This window comes from Erpetoichthys calabaricus, chromosome 9, assembly GCF_900747795.2.
Source record: "Erpetoichthys calabaricus chromosome 9, fErpCal1.3, whole genome shotgun sequence".
Taxonomy (NCBI): Eukaryota; Metazoa; Chordata; class Cladistia; order Polypteriformes; family Polypteridae; genus Erpetoichthys; species Erpetoichthys calabaricus.
The window spans coordinates 121,128,163-121,153,546 of record NC_041402.2 but is presented as its reverse complement, the minus strand read 5'-3'; the positions used below and the strand labels follow the sequence as shown (position 1 = coordinate 121,153,546).

The 25,384-nt window shown below is 39.4% G+C and overlaps 1 protein-coding gene across 1 annotated transcript in view; it reads right to left on the bottom strand.

The window, feature by feature from the left end:
* The window catches only part of banp (BTG3 associated nuclear protein), a 377,911-nt gene that overhangs the window by 275,193 nt on the left and 77,334 nt on the right, over positions 1-25,384 (bottom strand). Inside the window, exons 5-6 of the mRNA XM_028810115.2 lie at positions 14,715-14,822; positions 14,020-14,195 (exon numbers count right to left, since the gene is read on the bottom strand). Of these exons, the coding sequence (XP_028665948.1) occupies positions 14,020-14,195; positions 14,715-14,822 (284 nt within the window). The remainder of the gene's footprint in view (positions 1-14,019; positions 14,196-14,714; positions 14,823-25,384) is intronic.

Sequence of the window (25,384 nt, the reverse complement as noted above, 5' to 3'; positions counted from 1 at the left end):
ATCCATTATCCAACCTGCTATAGCCTAACTACAGGGTCACGGGGGTCTGCTGGAGCCAATCCCAGCCAACACAGGGCGCAAGGCAGGAAACAAACCCAAGGCAGGGCGCCAGCCCACCACCAGGCACATACACACACACTCACACCCACACACCAAGCACACACTAGGGACAATTTAGGATCACCTAACCTGCATGTCTTTGGACTGTGGGAGGAAACTGGAGCACCTGGAGGAAACCCACGCAGACACGGGGAAAACATGCAAACTCCACGCAGGGAGGACCCAGGAAGCGAACCCAGGTCTCCTTACTGTGAGGCAGCAGCGCTACCATCTGCCGCATCTGCCAAGCAAATAAATGTCAATGTAAACATTTGTAACTACCAGTTCACTAATGTTTGTAATTGACATTTTAATGTCTAATACCTATAGAGAATCTATACTTTCCACTTTCTGTCAGAAAGATTACCAGCCGGAGGAAAATTCTCCATTTATAATAAAATTTTGGAAGGAATGGTGGTGGAATGATTTAAACATAGTTTGGATAGCCTCCACTTTGCTTATGGCAATAGCCTGTCCAAAGAAGGTGCCATTTACCATCAGAGTACTAGAAACTGCTCTTCAACAGTACCACTTATAGATTAAACAGACAATTAAGCTTCTAGAACTGTGCCATCCTTTTTTTTTTTTTTTACTTAGTAATTGTTGTCGGACCCCAGCATCTGAAGATTGGCAGCATCACTTCCTCTGCAGTGGTACTCTACCACTATTGAACACAGTGCCAGCTCCATCATTAATTATTTTCTTTTGACACTACTGCCATATTCCTGATCATCAACAATGATGAGACGACTTACATACAAGAGATTTGCCTTCTGACACAGTGATGCAAAGACAACATTTTCTCATTGAATGTCAGCAAAACCAGAGAGATGGACGTAGACTTCAGGATGTACTAGTCAGACCATACTCACATCTGCATTAGCAGCGATGCTCTGAAGAGTGTCAGAGGCTTAACAAAGTCATTAGTACAGATAACATAAAGTGATATCAGAACCTCTCAGCTATTGTCAAGGAGGGTAACTCACATCTTTAATTCCACTTTTAACTAATAAAAGCCCAGACGTTTCCAGCTTCCCCCAGGCCATAAGGTCACTGAATGCCCAGTAACTTGATCATACCTGCTCTGCACTGTGCATTGTACCCACCTGCTGTTTTATATGAAATTGTATTATACATTAATTTTTTTCACTCTTATTTACTGTATTTTTTATTTATTCTGTTTATTTATCTTCTGCTACCTTTACTTTTTACTGCATTTATTTATACATCACCACAACTGTGGCACATGAATTTCAATATGCTCATATAATGTTATGTGACAATAAAGATCTCTAATCTAATCTATGCTTAAGTAATTCTATTTATGCTCATAAAGCCCATCTTCACTGGCTGCATCACATCCTACAGTAGGGCTAAACTTGCTCAGTTTTAGACTGAAAAGCACAACACAGGACAGTGATGTTTGCTCAGATCCCTTTCATTGAAAGTATCTATAAAACATGCTCCAGCAAATAGTATTATTAAAGACCTAACCAGGAGTACCTGATGACTGTTTGAGATATATCTATCTCCAGCGTATTCAGAAAGTAATCAGACCCCTTTATTTGTTTACAATTTGTTATACTGTAGACTTGTACTAAAATCATTTAAATTCATTTCTCTCCACATCATGCAAAATTTAGTACCCTAGAATGACAAAGAAAAAACAGAATATTTTGGAAATTTATTCAAAATAAAAACATAAATATCGCACTGACTCAAGTATTCAGGCCCTTTGCTATGACATTTAAAATGTGGCTTAGGTGCATCCCATTGTATTGATCATACTTGAGATATTTCTAGAGCTTGTTTGGAGTCCACCTATGGCATATTCAGTTGACTGGATAGTATTAGGAAAGGCACAAACCTTCTGTATAAGGTCCTAGTGCTGTGTATTTCCATAAGAGCTAATATCAAGCCATTAGGATGAAGGAACTGGTTGCAGATTTTAGACAAGAGGATTGTGTTGAGGCATACTGTAGATCTGGGGAAGGCTACACTCTGCAGGACTGAATGTTTCCAACAGTACAATGGCCTCCATGATTCTTAAATGGAAGAAGTCTGGAACAACCATAACTCTTATTAGCTTTGGTTGCCTGGCCAAACTGAATAAGTGGGGAAGAAGTCCCTTGGTAATTGAGTTGACAAATAACCCAATGGTCACACTGGCTAAGCTGTAGAGAACATGTGTGGAGATGAGAAAAACTCCCAGAAAGACAGTCATCACTGCACCACTCCACTAATACGAGCTTTACGCTAGAGTTGCCAGACAACACATGAAAGCCTGCATGGAGTTTGCAAAAATGCACCTAAAGGACTCATAGATTGTAAGAAACAAGATTCTCAGGTCTCCTGAAACCATGATTTAACTGTCAGGCCTCAGTTCTCTGGGTCATGTCCGGAGGAAACCAGGCACTATTAATCACTTGTGCAGTACCATTTCATAGGTGAAGCATGGTAGGCACAATATTATATACTGGTTTTTTTTTTATATATATTTTTTTTAAACTGTAGGGTCTCAGAGAATGGTAAGAATTATGGGAAAGCTGAATTGAGCAAAGTAAAGGGCTATACTTATTGAAAAATCTGTTCAAGAGTGCTCTGGACCTCAGACTAGACCAAAACCTCATCCTCCAACAGGAAAATGACCCTAAGCAAAAAGCAAAGATAATACAGGTGTAGCTTAACACTAGAATTACCAGAGTCTACGAAAAAACTCGTAGATCCGTCCCACCTTAAATCGCTTCGCACCTCTCCATCAGCATCTTTTGTCCTGTAAATGTGTCGATAATCAGCAAGCAGCCTGCTATCACATCCCCCACCGCCGCACACTTTTCTCAGCTCAAGTCTGTTTACGTGCGTGTCAGTTGCTTGGAGTTGTATAGAGTGAGAAGTCAAGCAAAATGACACCTTTTATAAATACTATATTGTTATTTGGAACACATGCATTTCATGTGTGTTCCGTGTCTACAACAATCTATGTACAGTAAACACATCGTTAAAACAGAAACGTTTTTCATGTTTTAGTAATAATTCACAAAATGTAGACATGAAGTGTATAATGTGTTAAGCCTGAATTCCAAATATCCAATAAACACTTTCACAAAAGGTACAAATATAACAGAACAAGTGTGCTTCTATTCTATAACTGCAGAAAAAGAACACTTGTTAGGGTGCGACATTGACACGCCTTTGCTACAACTGCTTCGGTGGTGCAATGGTATCATCTGTTGACTGGTAATCAAACATTCAAGGGTTCGATTCCGGATGAGTCTGTTTTGAGAAGAGAGCTGCTCTTATTCGTACTATTTTAGAATAAAAACATACATTTGATTTCAGTCTGTAACAGCCAGTGTAAATGTGTGATACTTGTAAAGGTTAGCTTTGTTTTTTTTTTTTTTGTTTTTTTTTATTCAGTTTTATTCTCTCAGTTGCATTCACGATCCCACCCCCACTCCCATGTGACACTGCTGTTTTCACATAAAGACGCGCTATGACAGATATGAACTCAGATCATGACGACAGTTCTACATCGGAGCAAGAATGCACGTCGCACTTTGCCATCGCTGTACTCTGTAAATGTACACGGGAAGCTCTGCAGTCTACTTGTGACTTTACGCTGTAGGAAGTAAGTAATTAAATAAAGGTAAATAAGTAAATAAAATTCGATCTGGCTCTTATATACAAAGTACAGCGACGGCAGCTTCCACCATCAGCTATAGACTCTCCCCTCTAGTGTTTAGATCTGGACGGTGCATGTGCCCAAAACATTAACATTTATATGTTACTTGAAAAGGTGTTTCAACCACATATTGAGTGAAGGGTCAGAATACTTGTGGCAATGTGATTTTTCCATTTTTTATTTGTACTAAATTTGCAAAAATTTCTAAAATCCTACTGTTGTTTTGAAATTTTGGGGTATTGGGTGCCTGTCACACTCTACGCAACTGTAAATATGTACTATTTTCCTAATAAAGTTCATGTGTAATGCCACACCAGTACATGTGCAATGCTACTCCTTATTCAAGAAAAGATCCCAGTCGTCCCATGGAAGAAAGACTTTACGAGACTAAGTTCACAAAGCCTATGAAACTCTTTCTAGACAAAGGCAGAACCGTAACAACAGGAGCTTCCACCTGCAGCTAAAGTCACTTCAGTACATATATACTTTATGAGCATAGCCCTGTCAATCAAACACAGGAAGCTCTGCAGTCTACTTGTGATTTTACGCTGTAGGAAGATAAGTAAATAAATCGAGGTGAATAACTTTCAATCTGGCTATTATATAAGTAATATATAAATGTTTGTTATATAAAGACCATCACAAAACATAATCACAAACAGGACTTTGCCCGATACCTTGACAAACTCAGTAAGCCCTGCTTTTTCTTTGAAGGACATGTGTGGGGCAGACTGAGTGGCAGGATGATGCCCGACCTGTTGCTGCATCCAAACGGTGTCATCTTTCACCTTTACGCGTGATGTAGCTGCGTTGTTCTTATGTTGCGGGGAGGGCTTCTGTTCTCTTTCTCTGATGTAGAACCCTCATCCTCATTTGAGTTCAGCTCTGTTATAGCACATTTTTATTTGAAAACAAGCAGTGTCATATCGGGGGGAGCGTGAACATGAACATGACTGAGAGAATCAAACTGAATTAAAAAAGAAAATGCTAACTTTTACAAGTACCATAAATGTACAGACTCAAATCAAATGCATATTTTTATTCTATAATAGTAAGGATGAACCAGGGACACCTGTTTCCCATTCATTCTCTATGGTAGTGCTAAACCACTAACGATGCAATCTATTTTCTGCCACTTCCGTTTTGGTGAGGGGGGGAAGGGGGGAGGTATTGGATGCTGTTCTGCACTTTTCGCCGCTCTGCCTGCCTGCCTGGCTGCAGTGTCTGCGTTCATAGACAGGCTGAGGCATTTTTCTTTTTTCTTTTTTTTTTTTTAAGTAAATCGTTATGCTTAAAATGTAGATTGCGCTTATTTCTGTTGATTAATTCATGATTTCATTAATTACAGCTAATACTATTATCAAGTTATCGCTATTTTTGCCTATTATATACAATCTATCTAGTGCCTATCACATCCATCTTCACTCTCACCACCCACTTGCCTGCCTGCAGTGTGTGTTGATTGATACATGATTTATTTCTTTTTGACAGATTTCTCCGTTAAAAATACATATGCAGAATATATAAAATAAAAATACCATATAGCTAATACTGTTATCTATCTGTCTGTGAGTGTGTATATATATCTGTCTAGTGCCTTCTCTGTCTGTGCTTTATATACTGCCTTCTCTGTCTGCCTATTATACAGTGAATTCCCTGTCTATCTGCCTTTGTAGTAATAATAGTTATATTATTATTATGTACCAGCTTCCCTGTCTGCCTGTTAGATAGACAGATAGGAAGGAAAGGCACTATCTATCTATCTATCTATCTATCTATCTATCTATCTATCTATCTATCTATCTATCTATCTATCTATCTATCTATCTATCTATCCCTTTAGTTGTTTTTTTTTCTCCTGAGTTTTATATCTATTATACAGTGCCTTCCCTGTTTATCTATTTAGTGACTCCTCTGTCTTTCTATTATGCAATTCTCTGTCTGTCTGTGTATGTCTTACAGAACTTAAAAATAAGAACAGTTATAAGGACACTTGTTCATGTTAATTGCAGTCTCAATTTTTACAAATATTAAAAAGAGCTTCCCACATCTATTATACAGTGACTCCCCTGTTTATCTGTCTATCTATTGCTTTTCAGGTTTATATGTACTCTCACAGCCTGCTTGCCATTCTGCAGCATCTGTTGATTAATTAACAGGTTGTAGCATTTTTCATTTATTTTATTGACATATATCTCAGATATATATATATATATATATATATATATATAAATATTTATAAATAATAACACTAATTTATTGCTAATACTGACGTCTATCTGTCTAGTGCTTTGTCTATTTTCTTTTATAGTGCCTTTACTGTATGCCTATTATACAGTGAATTCCCTGTCTATCTGTCAATGCAGTAATAATATTATTATTATTATTTAGTGGCTTCCCTGTCTGCCTAGTATAAAGTGCCTTTCCTATCTATTATACAATACCTTTCATGTCTATCTATCTGTCTATATATCTATTTATCTAGTGGTTTCTCTGCCTGTATATTATTTAATGTATACCCTGTTTTTTTATAGTTTTATATCTATTATACAGTGCCTTCCATGTCTATCTAGTGCTTTTCACATCTACATGTACTCTCACTGCCTGCTTGCCTTCCTAATGTATCTGTTGATTAATAAAAAGGTTGTAGCATTTTTCTTTTTTTTTACATAAATCTGAGATAAAATATAAATATAAAATCAAACTATAATATATTGCTAATACTGTTATCTCTCTGTCTAGTGCTTTCTCTATCTGTCTTTTACACAGTGAATTTCCTGTCTATCTATATAGTAATAACAGTAATTTTACTATTATGTAGCAGTTTCCCTGTCATATAGTGCCTTTCCTTCCTATCTATCTATTCCCTTAGCTGTTTTTTTTCTCCTGACAGTTTTTTATATCTTTTATGCTGTGCCTTCCATGTTTATGTTTAGTGACTTGTCTGTCTGTCTGTTATGCAGTGCTCTGTCTGCCTGTGTATGTCTTATAGAACTTAAAAGTAAGAACAGTTAAAAGGGGATATTTGTTCATGTTAATTGCTGTCTCAATTTTTAAAAATAATATTTTACAAAGAGCATTCCACAGGGTTTGTGAAATTAAAACTAATAAATATTTCACTTGACAGTACATACCAATTTTAAAAACTTTACGTGCTTTTGTAGATAAAAAGAAAAAAAGCACTTTCACCCCAACTGGGAATCGAACCTGGGTCTTGGCATCAAATCAGCCCTGCTGCACTCTGATTGGCTGAGCAGTCTGTGTCAACTATCTGTGACTGGGCACCCCGTATCAGACAGCAGTTCTTACCGTTGCACCACTCAAGCGGTTGTGTCAATGTCGTACCCTAACCAGAGTTGTTTATCTACAGTTATATTCTTGAATAAAAGCACACTTGTTTTGTTACACTTGTACCTATTGTGAAAGTGTTTGATATTTGGATTTCAGTCTTCACATATTATACACTTCATGTCTAAATTTTGTCAGTTATTACTAAAATATGAAAAACATTTCTTTTTTAGTTACATGTTCAATATTTCTTGCATTTCGTGTCATCCTAAATTTACATAGATCGTTGTAGACACAGAACACACATGAAATGTATGTGTTCCAAATAATGATATATTACTTACCCTATACAACTCCAGGTACCTCACAACCAGATAAACAAGACTTGAGTTGGAAGAACTTTTTGCCCTTTCTGTGGTGGTGGGGAGGTGGGGGTGGGGGGCTGCTTGGTGCCTGTGCTGATCGACACATTTATAAAACAAAAGACGCTGATGGAGAGGTGCGAAGGAATTAAAGGTGAGCTAGGATTACAAGTTTTTTCATAGGCTACAAGGATTCTAGTATTACTATAGGAAAAAATTTAAATGATTCCAACAATAAGGCTGCAATGTAACAAAATGTGAAAAAAGTGAAGGGGTATGAATACTTTCTGAATGCACAGCATATCCATACACATTTAGGAACAGTAGACTTGTACTCTATATACTGTACCATGATCAACTCTATTGTAGGCACAAAAATAATTGGTTGAGAAAAACACTGTCCAACTTAGCTAGGAGTAAACATGATTTTCCTAAGGAAATTGATCTGTTCGTACTGTATCAAATCTGCTAAACCCCATTAATGCTCACAGAAGTCTGTCCATCCTGACAACTTTAAGCACAAGGCAAGAAGCAAACACAGTAGGATTAAAGTCAATCAAATTGCACACCCACGTACACCAAGTCATACGAGACAAATTTAAAGATGCCAATTACCGCAAAATGCATGTCTTTGGAATGTGGCAGGAAAACTGTTTTTTCACTAAGGAAATAAATGAAGAGAATATGATTAACAATGCTCCCTGGATAACACTATTTTTTTGGGGGAGCTCTTGCATTTGTATAAGCAAATAATATGTCAGGTATGCTTTCCACCTTTATCAATTCTGCATGCAATGTGATCTGATGTACAAAATTGAATGATTGAAAAGATTTTCAAATTACACAGTTTAATTGTGTGGAGATACCTCTTCAAGAAAATACATATTTCCTACTTTGGCTCAGACAAGAAAATATCTCAACTAGTGTCCTGCAAAAATCATTAGAAACCATTCAGCTTACACACATTACCGAATCCTAAAATCTGAATTACCTTAATTACCACTCCCTAGCTCATTCAAAATGAACTGCCAGGAACTGTGGGAAACGTTCACCTTTACAATGCAGTGGGCAGTCCCTGGAAGTGATGGGCAAGTGGTCCCACCTCTTGCGGAACCACCCACAAAACACAAGGCTCATAGCAAAGGCATAGAAAACAAAGTGGATAGTTAACAAAAGTAACATTAACAGAAATACATGACACAAAAATTAACAAAAAGGACATAAAACAAGGAACTGAACTCCAGCTAGGGGAGGAACCCTGGCTGAAATATAACAGAATTCAATGTTCAGAAACATCCCAGACTATTCTCCTGCTTATTTCTAAACAAAAGATGTGTGTAATCAATGCTACTTGCAAAATACATTTCTTCCAGAATGTTTCACTAATGTTATTTGCAGAACATGTCAAATTTAATGAAGAAAGTAAATATCTCCCCATTAATAATAAGGCTAATAAAAGTAAATTGTCATAGAATTACATACTAGAATAGGAAATAAACTATGTAAGACAGATACAATGGATAGGAAATGCAACAAATATCCAACAGACAGACAGATCACTCTTTTCATACTGTGTTGGCTTAAGGCAACGTTTCTCAACCTTTAAGTATTTGCGACCCGAGATTTCATAACGGTTTTAATCGCGCCCCCCTAACGTTTTTTGAAACCCTAATAAAATTTATTCCTATATTTTTTGCTGACGATACACCGCTACAAGTTTAAAATTTCCCAACGAATAGCGAAATTACGCCACATATAGCAACATTCACGCCCCCCTTTTTTTTTACTTCAGGCGCGCCCCACAGTTTGAGAACCGCTGGCTTAAGGAATGATCTCTGTCATGTGACAATATTAGCCATCAGTAATCATTTTTTTTTTGCAATCCTAATGACCCCTAGAAAGTTAGCATTATATATTTTCCATGATGCTTGTTGATCTGCGCCACTGGCTATACTGACTATCTTTAAAAAAAAAATCCCAAAAGATTGCTTTGATGTAACACAGCAACAGGGTTATACTTAGCAACGTGCATTAAATAGGATGCAATCATCCTCAGAGAGGGACCGGCAGAGTACAAAATTGCTCAATAGTCACACAGCAGTCCAGAGTAAAAATTTTGATATGATATTCTTTTAAACAAGAAGGTTATGATGTTGTGATATACAGGTGTGTATATACCGCTCAAAAAAATTAAAGGAACACTTTTTAAATCAGAGTATAGCATCAAGTCAATGAAACATCTTGGATATTGATCTGGCCATTTAAGTAGCAGAGGGGGTTGTTAATCAGTTTAAGCTGCTTTGGTGTTAATAAAATTAACAAAATGTGCACTAAAGGGGCAACAATGAGACAACCCCCAAAACAAGTTTAACAGGTGGAGGCCACTGACATTTTTCCCCTCTTCATCTTTTCTGACTGTTTTTTAATCAGTTTTGCATCTGGCTATGGTCAATGTCACTACTGGTAGCATGAGGCGATACCTGGACCCTACAGAGGTTGCACAGGTAGTCCAACTTCTCCAGGATGGCACATCAATACGTGCCATTGCCAGAAGGTTTGCTGTGTCTCCCAGCACAGTCTCAAAGGCACAAGGAGAGCTGGACAGGCCCGTAGAAGGTCTTTAACCCATCAGCAGGACCGGTATCTGCTCCTTTGGGCAAGGAGGAACACGATGAGCATTGCCAGAGCCCTACAAAATGACCTCCAGCAGGCCACTGGTGTAAATGTCTCTGACCAAACAATCACAAACAGACTTCATGAGGGTGGCCTGAGGGCCCGATGTCCTATAGTGGGCCCTGTGCTCACTGCCTTGCACTGTGCAGCTCAACTGGCATTTGCCACAGAATACCAGAATTGGCAGGTCCACCACTGGCGCCCTGTGCTTTTCACAGATGAGAGCAGGTTCATCCTGAACACGTGACAGACATGAAAGGGTCTGGAGAAGCTGTGGAGAACATTATGCTGCCTATAACATAGGTCAGTATGACTGGTTTGGGGGTGGGTCAGTGATGGTCTTGGGAGGCATATCCATGGAAGGATGCACAGACCTCTACAGGCTAGATAATAGCACCTTGACTGCCATTAGCTATCGGGATGAAATCCTTGGACCCATTTTCAGACCCTATACTGGTGCAGTGGGTCCTGGGTTCCTCCTGGTGCATGACAATGCCTGGCCTCATGTGGCGAGAGTATGCAGGCAGTTCCTGAAGGATGAAGGAATTGATACCATTGACTGGCCCCCACGCTCGCCTGACCTTAATCCAGTAGATGGAACATTATGTTTCGGTCCATTCGACACTGCCAGGTTGCACCTCAGACTGTCCAGGAGCTCAGTGATGCCCTAGTCCAGATCTGGGAGGAGATCACCAGGACACCATCTGTTGTAGCATTAGGAGAATGCCCCGATGTTGTCAGGCATGCATACGTGGGGGCCATACAAACTACTGAGTATGATTTTGAGTTGTTGTAATGAAATTTCAGCCAAATGGACTAACCTGCCGCATCATTTTTTCACTTTGATTTTCAGGGTCTCTTTGAATTCAGCCCTCTCTGTAGATTGAATTTTTTTTTCCATCAAACAATGTGCCATCCATTCATTCCTAACACATTACCCAGTCTATATCAGTAGATATCCAGCATGATTTTTTTCTCCCATTGAGTTCTGATGTGTTTTCAAAGTGTTCCTTTAATTTTTTTGAGCAGCATATATATATATATATATATATATATATATATATATATATATATATATATATATATATATAATGTACAGTAATCCCTCCTCCATCGCAGGGGTTGCGTTCCAGAGCCACCCGCGAAATAAGAAAATCCGCGAAGTACAAACCATATGTTTATATGGTTATTTTTATATTGTCATGCTTGGGTCACAGATTTGCGCAGAAACACAGGAGGTTGTAGAGAGACAGGAACGTTATTCAAACACTGCAAACAAACATTTGTCTCTTTTTCAAAAGTTTAAACTGTGCTCCATGACAAGACAGAGATGACAGGTCTGTCTCACAATTAAAAGAATGCAAACATATCTTCCTCTTCAAAGGAGTGCATGTCAGGAGCACAGAATGTCACATAGATAGAGAAAACAATCTCTAGCAAACAAATCAATAGGGCTGTTTGGCTTTTAAGTATGCGAAGCACCGCGGCACAAAGCTGTTGAAGGCGGCAGCTCACACCCCCTCCGTCAGGAGCAGGGAGAGAGAGAGAGAGAGACAGAGTTTGTTTTTCAGTCAAACATCAATACGTGCCCTTCGAGCTTTTAAGTATGTGAAGCACTGTGCAGCATGTCGTTTCAGGAAGCAGCTGACAAAAGATAGCAACGTGAAGATAATCTTTCAGCATTTTTAGACGAGCGTCCGTATCGTCTAGGTGTGCGAACAGCCCCCCTGCTCAATCCCCATACGTCAGGATCACAGATAGTCAGCGCAAGAGAGAGAGAAAAGTAAGCAATCTAGCTTCTCAGCCATCTGCCAATAGCGTCCCTTGTATGAAATCAACTGGGCAAACCAACTAAGGAAGCATGTACCAGAAATTAAAAGACCCATTGCCCGCAGAAATCCGCGAACCAGCAAAAAATCCGCGATATATATTTAAATATGCTTACATATAAAATCCGCGATGGAGTGAAGCCGCGAAAGGCGAAGCGCGATATAGCGAGGGATCACTGTATATATATATATGCAGCTGGAGATCCACAAAGGGAGAAAATGAATCACGTATCATAAAGTAGTTTTTATTCCTGAACTTTCAGCCCCTACCAGGGGCCTTCATACTATATACACAGAATATATACACACACACACACACACACAGATAGGAGGCCAGTGCGATAACATAAGGGAACTGGCTGGCAGGGTGAGAAAATAAATTTGGACCCAGCTGGTATAGTTTAATGAATGGACTGATAAAAGCTGAAGATCAGAAGATCCCCAATATACTAGATGCCAGTGGTCCTCATATGTTAGCCCAGTCAGGACATCCACAGGGGTTTTTGTATAATTGTTGAATATATATATATATATATATATATATATATATATATATATATATATATATATATATATATATATATATATATATATATATAAGGAAGGACTGCTGATAAATATTCAATAACAATAAGATAAGATGATACAGTAGTTGATGCTTATGTTGAGCATTTTCAAGTTGTTAATGACACAAAAAGAAAGCTTCTCTGATGAAAGAGTGATTAAATATTAGCTAATTCAATGCACAGAGTATTTTCTAAACTCTTTGTACACCACCACATCATTTTCACAGGAAGAAAAAAATTAACTGAAGTAACAAAGTGTCCTTCGGGGAGTACATGTTTGGATACTAATATGGGAGCAGTACCTAAATGGAACAAAGGGCTGGTCTAGTGTTATTATTCAAAGAATGAGGAAACAAATGCTTTTCTGTAACTGTTTACATAATTAAGTTATCAGGCTACAAATACTGACTTCCTGTTTGATGTGCTTTAAGATACTGATGCCAATCTTTATTCCTAAAAAGCAATTTCTCTCTTTTTGTCACCTGGAAATGAGTAAAAATGCATGCAACGCTTATAAAATGAGGACACTGCATGGTATAACACACAACTCACAGGTGGCGCAGTGGTAGTGCTGCTGCTTTGCAGTAAGGAGACTGTGGAAGGTTGTGGGTTCACTTCCCGGTTCCTCCCTGTGTGGATAGTGCTTTGAGTACTGAGAAAAGCGCTATATAAATGTAATGAATTATTATTATTATTATTATTATAACTCTCATCTGATGGCAACTCCTTTTTTCCTTTTAAAGAACACAACTTTTCTCTCTTCATACTGGGAAAAGGTCTTCATAGTTATTTCAAACAAACTGAAGATAAAAGACATACAGCAGAAACTTGTACTAAACAAGGAATTTGTCTGCAGCCATTGCAAACTGAGGAAAATTATATATAGTGAAATGTCCCTAGACAACCCTTTTGCATTGCCCTAAAAGTACAGCAAACTTTGTTTTGCCTATGCCCAATAATATGTACATGCTTCATGAACAAGTTAGAACAAAGCACTGTTTCATAAAAGTCCCAGTTAACCAGACAAGATTTGTTCATGAAAAGATATATGAACTAATAGTACTTAGTGGTATATGTGTCTGTTTTATTTATTTATTTTATTTTTTTGCACTACGAAAAACAGACCCAGAATATAGAGAAGCACTCCTTGTGAACTAAGCATTAGTATGCCCTATTGGTAAGCACACAATATAATGCTGAGTGAATATTTTATGTAATCAAGGGGTTGAATTTTGAATGTCTGCAGTGGACGCATACTAACTTCTTTAGTCATCTTTTTCTATTCACAATTCATAGTGTAAATGATTTTAACGAGGATCTATTCAGTATACACTACATATAAATGAAAGACATAGTCTTAAGACACAATCTTTGGTTTTGGATGTTTTCAGTTGTTGGTGATTACATATAGCATATATCAAGGCACACACTAACCCAAGTAAATTTCTTGCTGAAAACCCAGGTATTAATTAAAAAAAATGTAGTGATTGCAGACTCAATAGCCTATGAGGAACTTTTACCTTCAGAATTGAGGGTGATGAGGGTAACATTGTTTCCAACAGATTGGCCGCCAGCTTGGCCGCTGTTAGATATGGTATCACTGGCTTCTGAGCCACTTTCAGCATCCTCATTGTGGCTGTCATCTGGTGCAGGAACTTTTACCAAAATAGTATTTTGCCTACGTCCAGAAACAGTGCTGACAATAAAAAAAAAAAAGATGTTAATCAGCTGCACCATACTGTACTGCTAATAGACTTAGATTAAAATTCAGTCTCCCAGAGCTTAGCGTTAGCAGTGGTAACCACCGCCTTCTTGATCCTCCCATGTCTCGTACGTATTAACATTTTATTTCACTTGCTAGTTAAGATTCTAGACTTTTAATTTTCATTTTGTACACCAGCTGGCAACAATGAGGTTCAAATAAGACCACCATAACAGAACAGTTAACTTGCAAATTTGCATTTGAATGTATTCATTGAAAAGAACAGTTGAATAAAATATTTTATGATAAATAAGAAAAAGAGAACAAAGGAATGGTACAAATACCATTGTGCACACAACCATTTTGATGAGTTTTCACAAAGTAAAAACACAACAGCAGGAATATTTTATCTAATTAATTATTCATGTAATGTTTACAGTCATTAGGACAAAGACAATGCATAATACATTTCATAGAAGTTTTTCTTTTTTCTTTAACAGCTAGAGTACTTACTTGCTAAGAAGATTTTCTAAAGAATCTGCGGCTCGAGGAACTACTTCATCCTGTACTGTCAATTTTGGCCGATCACTACTTACAATCACATTAGTCTGTGGTACCACGCTATGAAAGGCAAAAGTGAACAGAATTAGTTGTATGCATAAGGCTGATTAATTAATTTTATCATTAGCGTGATACAAATCTGATGGATACATGAATGGAAAGATGGATCACAGTAAACAGGATCCCATTAACCTTTAAATGTTTTCAGTTAAACAATGAACCTAGACCACAGAAGGAAATTACAGACAGTAAATCACACTGAAGTAGTAATGGAACTCACCAGTCTCATTCCGACATATACATTCAAATTTACAGGTGCAGGGCATAAATTTATGCTACTAATACAAATCTGGTTCAGAATACCAGAGTCTCAGTTTTGATATATGCATGTACTTTCCAGTTTATCAATCATTGTAGTGAAACATTTACATTATTTGATTATACTTTTATTTATAAAGGAATAAAAAAACACAGTCCTTCATGTTTATAAATATGGAAAAAATCTTGCTTTGAACTTGGAAAAAGAAGTGCGTTCTCCGCAAATCTTGAATTGAAGAGTGTTTTTTTCTTTCCAGATTTAGACAAGAGAAATTCTTGCCAAAGCCTGTGATAGAACATGTCAGGCTCTAACGTTATACAATTACAAACTCTAACGTTATACAATTACAAACTGGAAATTACAGTAATGAGTTTGCACAGATAAGCAGGATTTCACATATAATGATTAAATTAATTGTAAAACAGCTTAAACTAATTTTGTAAATGTATATATTATAAAAAAACAACTAAACATATCCCTGGCCTAATGGGAATGCCTTACTTTGAAAGATGGGAATTGAATCTCTTAACTCTTAGGAAGAAAGGCTACATGGGTATTTAATTTAGTCCTTCAAATATCTTGGAAGAAAAGAAAACTCAAACCATTATAATTACAATCCAACATAATTCTTGTGGTTAAATAATGTAGAACATATTATAATATAGGGAAGCATGGTGGCACAGTTGTTGGCAGTGCTGCCTTAAAGATCCATGTCTGCAAGTGACTATGGCATAAATCTTCTAATGTCTAAATGGGTTTTTCCTGCAGGTGTTCTGGTCTACTTTTGACATCTTAAAGTCATATATGTTAGGTTACCTGGTGTAGTAAACCGCATTTTACTGGTCCATGGCAGTGTGCTGTTTTAATTAAATACAGTTGATTCAGGCTGAGGGTGAGTGTAGATCCACATGGTAGCATGGACTAGCGGCCCTGAGTCATTGAGGGGAGGACTGACAGAGCACACTTTCAAATTCAGACAAGTGCAGTTCAGCGAAGTCTCTCAGTAGTGGTTCTGGGGTGCGTGATTAGGCACCTGCACCTGCTAAGTTATAAACGGAGCCTGAGTGGGTACAAAGAGGAAAACTAAAGGAAAAAACAGAAGTCCGGAACATAAATGGAGCAAAGGAAAAGAAAGAAAGGTCAGGATGAAGCTGAGCTGGTGTGACAGAAAGGAGACAAGTGGTAAAGAAGTGGCCCTAAGCGAACGGCGTTCACAGGGCAAGGTCATTCCTCCTTAGCACACAAGGAAAAGGAGTGAAAACAAACTGAGTGACTCCTTGCAGGCAGTGGGACTGTAGCAGGGAGTAAGGAGCACGGTTTGTGGGTTCCATGCTGAAAGCCAAGGGATGGTGGCAGGAATATGAGCTGGGCTTGGCGCCCCAAGTGTTGACCAACTGAAATGGCTAGGGTGCAAGCAAATTTGAAGGAGGACTGCAATTGTCAGAGGTCATCTCTATGGGCTAAGCAGACATAGTCATGTGTTCAGGAGAGACATGGTTTTGGATGGAATGCACAGAGAGTCTTGGGGTTTTCTGACTTTTTTTTTTTTATCCCAAAGATTTTAACTGTGTGGATTATTTATTTAATGACTTATTTTAACCTCCACTAAGGACACTGCTTCATTATTATATTTATTGGAGAATATTTATTGGATTGACTACACTTTATTTTGGATCACTTTATTGTTGGACATTGTTTAAATAAAAAGCACTAAGCAATCTTTCTTTTCTGTATAATCACTACTTGGCTCATTCTCAGAGATGATTATCGACAGTTCTGAGTTTAAGGAGAAATACCATTTGCAGGTGTTTATATGTGTAGACTCTGCAAAAGACTAGTGCTGGAGATTCTTCTTGCCTTAAGATACGTACGTATCTTGTGACCCTGATTAGGTGCTTTTTTATTGTATTGGCAGGATTTAGGGGATTTTGACACTCCCTTATTTGTCCATTTTTTGTCTTGCTTTAATCATTTTCTAAAAATCCTCTCATATTTTCAATTTTTTTCTCCCTCTCCAGGAAACCAATTCTCTGAATTCTGGCAAGCTCACAAAACTCTCACTCTCAATCTTACTGTTTTGTTCAACAACATAAAATTTTAATTTACAGGCCTCTTGGATTCTGTAGATAATCAACAATACCTCCTTAATCCCTGATCCTAAACACTAGGATACTGTATATAATTCTCTCAGAATTTAAGGAGGATCAAGAAGCCTATAGTAAAAGTCACTTCCATCTAGTACATCAGATACATTATGCACCTTCCTCTTAGTCTAAGACCCAATAGGTTATTCTTTCTCATAACTAATTAAAAACATGGATATAATGTGTGTAATAAAGTGCTGTAACATACAAGGTGTGATTATTTAATTCCCAAAACAGCTGTGTAGTATCACCTGCGCTACAAAGTGCTTATGAAAGGTTGGAGCTGTTGAAAGAGGAACAAAGAGACAAAGGAACTCAAAGGTATTCCAGAAACAAGAGTTTCACAAAACTTTTCTGTAATGGTAATGTTGTTTAACTAAATGCATAGTTGTGGAAGAAGATTACTTTAAAGGTAACAGTAGCCACCAATGAACAGATATGTACACATTTTTTCTACATATTCATTCCAAGAATTAAACTGTTACACTTTGAATATTGACAACCTTCTTTTCTGTTAGATTGTAACATGCCTTAACCTCCCAGAATGTACGACATTCCCACATCATCTCTATTATTTACCCCGAGCAGATTTCAGTATAGAGATGAAATATACAAAATTGTTTCCCTTTGTCCAAGCTTTTTTGAATACAACACAATCAGCTTATGTTTACCCTGAGACATCACATTACTCTTTAGCAAACTGAGACAGTAAATAAATCAAACAGTGTTTCCTTGCTGACAAGAATTTAGAGGGATTTTTTAATGAACTATGTTTTTATCTAAAGCGTAATACACACCTGTAACTGCACCTTACTATTCTAAACATTTCAACACTATTACACATTAATCCTGAATACAGTAGACCCCCGCGAAGTTGCGGTTCAGAGTTCGCGGCCTCAGTCATTCACGGATTTTTCCTTAGAACCTAACTAATAATTGTTAGCGGAAACCACAAATATCCTCTGTAATTTTTATGCCTTTTTCCATGGCAATACTGTACTGTAGAGAGAACTGGAAGCAACTATAGAGAAAACCGCAACTTGGAATGGTGAAAGTAGCCAATAGAATTTGAAACTGCAACTCCCAGGCTCTGATTGGTCTTCTGCTGAGGGTGCTGGGGCTCTTGAGGTCAAAGGATGTCAGCACGGCTTTTAAAAACGGGGCCGGTGACAAAAAGACAAAAAAAAAGGTTTTGTAATTTGTGTTTCAAGTTCCTGTCTGCCTGCCTTCTGTTGGGTTACCTGTACTTATTTATTTTGTCCTGGATCGTTTCGTGCGTCTGGATTGTCTGCCATCTGCCTGTGTACATGAGGACTGTAAATGGATTTATGGCCATCCTGCAAAGAAAGGAGCGCTCCTGAACCTGTCTACCTGTCTTCACCATTTCAGGAACTACCAGTAGGACTATCTGTACATTCCCATTCAACGTGAGAATCTCTAGACTATCTATTTTCATCATTACATTTCATCCGTTGCTGTGTATGTTTTGTTTGTGTTTTGTTGTATTTAATGTGTAATCGCCGAACGGGGAACGGGGTGGTATCGTTGTTTTCTTATTTCATTTGTTTTCATTACATTCTTTATTTGCTGTTTGATTACTGGTTTGCTTTGTTTTTGTCTCTGTTTGTGAGTGCACGCGGTTTGGGTCAAGGCTGGGTGCGTCCCTGAAATCTCCACCATAAAAATAAATAAATCACCGTCTTTTCGACGGTATGAATCTTAGCGGCAGCCCCTTGTGAGCAGGGGGGCTGAACGCACCTCTAGAAGACATAGACGCTCCTCAAAACCCCCCTCTTAAAAAACGCTGATAGATTACCTTCACATCGCTCCCTTACTTGCTGGGCTTACTTATAGCTTCTCGCACGACACTACGCTTACTTAAAAGCCTGAACAGTACCTGTTCTTTTTGGCTGATTGCTTTGTTTCTCTCTCCTCCCCCAGACATTCTCTGCTCCTGTTGGGGATTGTGCTCCCCTATGATGTTTGTCTACTCTTTAATTGATAACTAACTGCATACTGAGCTCCTTTTCCTGCTGAAAGAGACATGTTTGTTTGAAGTGTTTGAATAGTTCCTGTCTCTACAATATCCTGTGTGTCTGTGCAATTCTGTGACCCAAGCATGACATCATGCAGCACTGCAGCCTCACTGTCCCTGGGATTAAGCCGCTGCACTATAGCCTGCCAAAATCAGCGCTTACCTCTGTGTGTTTGCGTGCAGCCAGTTCAAGCACAGTTGGCTCAGTGATTTCATCCATGGCATCAGTTACACCTTGTACATATTGTTCCAGTATTTTTTTAAATAATTTTTACAGTTCATTAGCAGTGTGTAAAATTATCAGTGTTGCAGTAATTGTGATGCTCTTTGCATGAAAAAAAATGTGTTCCGTTAAAATTTCACATTTTCTTTGTTAATTGTGACGTTTACTTAAAGTGCAGCAAAAGGGTATTTGGCGTTCAGGGATGCATTAACCCCCAAGTATGTGGCAGTTTAAGGGTTAAAGCCCCAAGATGCCGCCGAAACGAGCTGCATGTCTAAGGCTTCTGGCAATGAAAATGCGCTTGCATGAATTACAGTACATACAGCAGTAACATCGGTATTTTACATTCTAGCACTGCGGGAGACATAGCAGTACAGTATACAGGTTTACTTTTACATTCTTTGTTTTTAGGTAATGTATTAAGCTGAGTTTGAAATTAAAGTGTTTTGGGGCATATTTAGGGTTTAAAGTATGAAAATAGGCATTTTTTAACCATATCCAAAATTTGCGGTATTTTGCAATTTGCAGGTGCTCTAGGAATGTAACCGCTGCGAATTTTGGGGGTGTACTGTAGTTGCAATGACCTGATAGCCATGATTTGAGATGTTTCGTTTTTCATCCAACTTAACGAGGAAGGAAAAGTAAAGATGGAAAGGGAAAAAAACTCTGCTAAGGATGCTATTTAAACATGTACTGTAAGCCACTCAATAGCCAATAACTTTTTGACTGCAAGGGATGCTATTTTCCTTGTAAATCCTACTCCAGAAATCACTTGCAATGATTATTTGTGATTTTATTAACAGTAGCTTTCTAAGAAGGAATAGCTTTGGGACATTGTTTTACAACTAGATCTCATTGAAATCTACAATAAACCCTTATTAAATTTCCATGAATAGCACCACAAAAGGAATAAGAGTAGATAGATAGATAGATAGATAGATAGATAGATAGATAGATAGATAGATAGATAGATAGATAGATAGATAGATAGATAGATAGATAGATAGATAGATAGATAGATAGATAGATAGATAGATAGATAGATAGATAGATAGATAGATAGATAGATACTTTATTAATCCCAAGGGGAAATTCAGTATTAGACGAAAGCCTAAAACTGATACAATTACTTCACATGAACCACACCAATAGACACAACACGCTGAATGATAGAAACCTCATGCACAAGAAAAGTTCATAAATTTAAAAAAATGGTGGCTCCATGTTAGTCACTGTTTGTGGAGAATTGATTAGCCAATCATGCAAAGAAAACAGTTAAAAAGAGACAGGACATCTTTACAAAAAAGCAAACTCAGAGTAGTTCCAGCTAGATATAGTCGGGCTCACCTCGACGCACGGCTTGGACTCTGGAACCAATCTCCTTGAGAGGGGCTGGACTCTCTACCACTCTGGAGTTGCCCCCGGTGAGAGACGCCGAGCGGGTGTGGGTATACTTATTGCCTCCCGACTTGGAGCCTGTTCATTGGGGTTTACCCCGGTAGACGAGAGGGTAGCCTCCCTCCGCCTTCGGGTGGGGGGACGGGTCCTAACTGTTGTTTGTGCATATGCGCCGAACAGCAGTTCGGAGTACCCACCCTTTTTGGAGTCCCAGGAGGGTGTGCTAGAGGGCATACCATCTGGGGACTCCCTCGTACTGCTGGGAGACTTCAATGCTCACGTGGGCAATGACAGTGAGACCTGGAAGGGCATGATTGGGAGGAATGGCCCCCCCGATCTGAACCCGAGTGGTGTATTGTTATTGGACTTCTGTGCTCGTCACGGATTGTCCATAACGAACACCATGTTCAAGCATAGGGGTGTTCATATGTGCACTTGGCACCAGGACACCCTAGGCCTCAGTTCGATGATCGACTTTGTGGTCGTGTCGTCGGACTTGCGGCCACATGTCTTGGACACTCGGGTGAAGAGAGGGGCGGAGCTGTCAACTGATCACCACCTGGTGGTGAGTTGGCTTCGATGGTGGGGGAGGATGCCGGTCAGCCTGGTAGGCCCAAACGTGTTGTGAGGGTCTGCTGGGAACGTCTGGCAGAGCCCCCTGTCAGAAGTAGCTTCAACTCCCACCTCCGGCAAAACTTTGACCATGTCCCGAGGGAGGTGGGGGACATTGAGTCCGAATGGGCCATGTTCCATGCCTCTATTGTTGAGGCGGCTGACCGGAGCTGTGGCCGTAAGGTGGTCGGTGCCTGTCGTGGCGGCAATCCCCGAACCCGTTGGTGGACACCGGTGGTGAGGGATGCCGTCAAGCTGAAGAAGGAGTCCTACCGGTCCCTTTTGTCCTGTGGGACTCTGGAGGCAGCTGATAGGTACTGGCAGGCCAAGCGGAATGCGGCTTCGGTGGTTGCTGAGGCAAAAACTCGGGCATGGGAGGAGTTTGGGGAGGCCATGGAGAACGACTTTCGGACCGCTTCGAGGAGATTCTGGTCCACCATCTGGCGTCTCAGGAGGGGGAAGTAATGCAGTGTCAACACTGTATATGGTGGAGATGGTGCGCTGCTGACCTCATCTCGGGACGTTGTGGGTCGGTGGGGGGAGTACTTCGAAGACCTCCTCAATCCCAATAACATTCCTTCCAATGAGGAAGCAGAGCCGGGGGACTCGGAGGTGGGCTCCCCCATCTCTGGGACTGAGGTCACCGAGGTGGTCAAAAAACTCCTTGGTGGCAGGGCCCCAGGGGTGGATGAGATACGCCCAGAGTTCCTCAAGGCTCTGGATGTTGTAGGGCTGTCTTGGTTGACACGTCTCTACAACATCGCATGGATATCAGGGACAGTGCCTCTGGATTGGCAGACCGGGGTGGTGGTCCCCCTCTTTAACACTAGAATTACCAGAGTCTACGAAAAAACTCGTAGATCCGGCCCACCTTAAAACCGTTCTCACTTCTCTTTTGTCTTCTAAATGTGCCGATTAAGAGGAGCAGCGAGCAGCCGGCTATTCCATCCCCCACCGTCGCAGAACGTTCACTAAGTTTTCCCAGCTCATGCCTTGTTTGATTACCTGGGAGTGACTGAACTGCTGGAGTTTTAGAATAGAAATAATAGATCGCTATTTGGATTACATGCATTTCATGCGTGTTCCGTTTCTACAGTAATCTGTGTAAACACATTGCTAAAACAGAAACTTTTTCATATTTTAGTAATAAATGTTACAAAATGTAGGCATAAACTATAGAATGTGTAGAGCCCGAGTTCCTAAGATCAAATAAACACTTCCACAAAAGCTTCACACACCATATAACAGCTTCCGTGGCGTAGCGCGCTAAGATTTGCCTCTCAGACCGAGTAGCTTTTCTCTGCCTCACAAACATGAGTTCAATTCCCCGCTGGGGATAAAGTGTTACTTCTTTTTTTTCTTTTTAACCTCAAACGGACATAAAATTTGTAAATTGGTATGCACTGTCAGTTAATGAGATCGTTATATTTTCATGTGGGATGCTCCTTTTAAAATATTTTTTTAACAATTGAGACTGCAATTAACATGAACAACTGTCCTTATAACTTATTTTTTTCAAGATCCATAACACAGATCTTGCGCAAGTACAGACGCAAACCAAGTATAATCAAGAGTCCTGGTTCGATCCCCACTCACTCCTATATTTGCCGTTTTCAGTAGTAAGCTGCTGTTTTTGTTAATATTATACAGTACACACATGCACTTGATTTGTGTCTGTGCTTGCGCTGTTACTTAGAGAGTCAGATCGGGGGAGGGGTGATGTTAGAGCGGGTGAGCTTATTCAGTGCTGCAGAAACAACGCACATGTTGATTTTTTTTTCTTTCAGTACATGTGCCTTCCCTGTTTATTTGTATATCTCTGCCTGTCTGTCTCTGTATTACGCAGTGCTCTGTCTGTCTGTGTGTTATGGATCTTGAAAAAATAAGTTATAAGGACGGTTTGCTGACTTGGAGCACCACTGCCTTACTGTGCCACAGAGACGCGAGTTCGATTCCCAGCTTTGAAGAAAGTGTTTTTTTTTTCCTCAAACGGACATTGAATTTATAAATTGGTATACACTGTAAATCGTTAACTTTAAAATGTCAATCGCGGTTATTTCTGTTGATTAATTCATGCTTTTTTACTTAGAGTCAGAACAGGAGCTTTTTCAGCTTATTCAGCTTCTGATCTGACTCAAACAGCGCCAGTATAACTTCACACCCAACCTGACGCTGTTCGTTTTCAAATAATATTGCATTACTTCGACGATGTTTTCTGATTGGTACTATTCGCGTCATAAAATGATTTCTTCAAAACGTCACATATATTTGTCTCTTTCTTTTTTTAAAATGTGCGTTGTAGCACTCAGCAACTAGCCACCTGCATGTTCTTGCGCACACTAAATCAGACAGCGCTATATGCAATCATCAGATTCAAATGTTAACAGTTATATAGCACAGAATGGAAATCAGCAGTTCTTAGCATTCCACCTACTGTAACTTGCTTTCTTTTTTCTTCGGTTATAGTCTTGAATAAAAGTGCACTTGTTTTGTTATACTTTTACATCAACATATGTTCCTGTGTTTGAGCTACATGGGCATGCTCAAAAAATACATGTATAATGCCACGAAAAGTGCATGCAGACACTTCAGATCGCAAGCATTGGTACAACAATGCAGTCACAAGTACACTGCAGAGCTTTTGCGCGTCTTTATGTGAAAACAGCATCAGATGGGGAGTGTCTGATGATTGCATATAGCGCTGAAGTTACTGCTCTTTACTATGCTTTCCTCTGCGTGTCCTGGAGTACAAAAGAAACAGCATACAGCAACACGTGGGGACTGGCAATACTGGGGGAAAAAAACACGCGGTCGTATGTATCGTGATACACTGCAGAACTATAGCGCGTCTTTATGTAAAAACAGCAGTGTCAGGTGGGGGGCGGTAGGGATGGATCCTGAACGCGACTGAGACAATGAAAAGTGAATTTTAAAAAAATAAAGCTAACCTTTACAAATATCATAAATTATACCGGCTGTTACAGACTGAAATCAAATGTATCATTTTATTCTAAAATAGTGGAAAAAAAAAAACACTTCTCAAATGGGAGTTGTGCAAGATCGAACTCATGATCTTCTGATTCCCACTCAGCGACTGATACTGTTACGCCACGGAAGCAGTGATAGTTAAGTCATGTCAATGTCTCACACTAAGACGGGTTTTTTTGGTGGTGGCTTTTTTTTGTACCTTTTGTGAAAGTGTTTCTTTGATATTTGGACTTCAGGCTTCATACATTATATAGTTTATGCCTACATTTTGTCATTTGCTACTAGAATATTGTAAACCGTTTCTGTTTTAACAATGTGTTTACACAGATTACTGTAGAAATGGAACACATATGAAATGCGTGTGTTCCAAATAACAATCTTATTATTTCTACTCTAAAACTCCACTTCACTCCCAGATAATCAATCAAGGCATTAGCTGGGAAAAGCTTGTTTACGTTCTAAGTCGTTGGGGGGATGGAATAGCCGGCTGCTGGTAGCTTGTCTTTATCAGTACATTTAGATGACAAAAGACGCTGGCGGAGAGGTGAGAAAGGTTTTAAGAAGCGATTTAAGGTGGGCCAGATCTACGAGTTTTTTCGTAGGCTCTGGTAATTCTAGTGTTAAGAAGGGGGACCGGAGGGTGTGTTCCAACTACAGAGGGATCACACTCCTCAGCCTCCCTGGAAAAGTCTATTCGGGGGTTCTGGAGAGGAGGGTCCGTCGGATAGTCGAACCTCGGATTCAGGAGGAACAGTGTGGTTTTCGTCCTGGTCGCGGAACAGTGGACCAGCTCTACACCCTTAGCAGAGTCCTGGAGGGTGCATGGGAGTTCGCCCAACCAGTCTACATGTGTTTTGTGGACTTGGAAAAGACATTCGACCGTGTTCCTCCGGGAATCCTGTG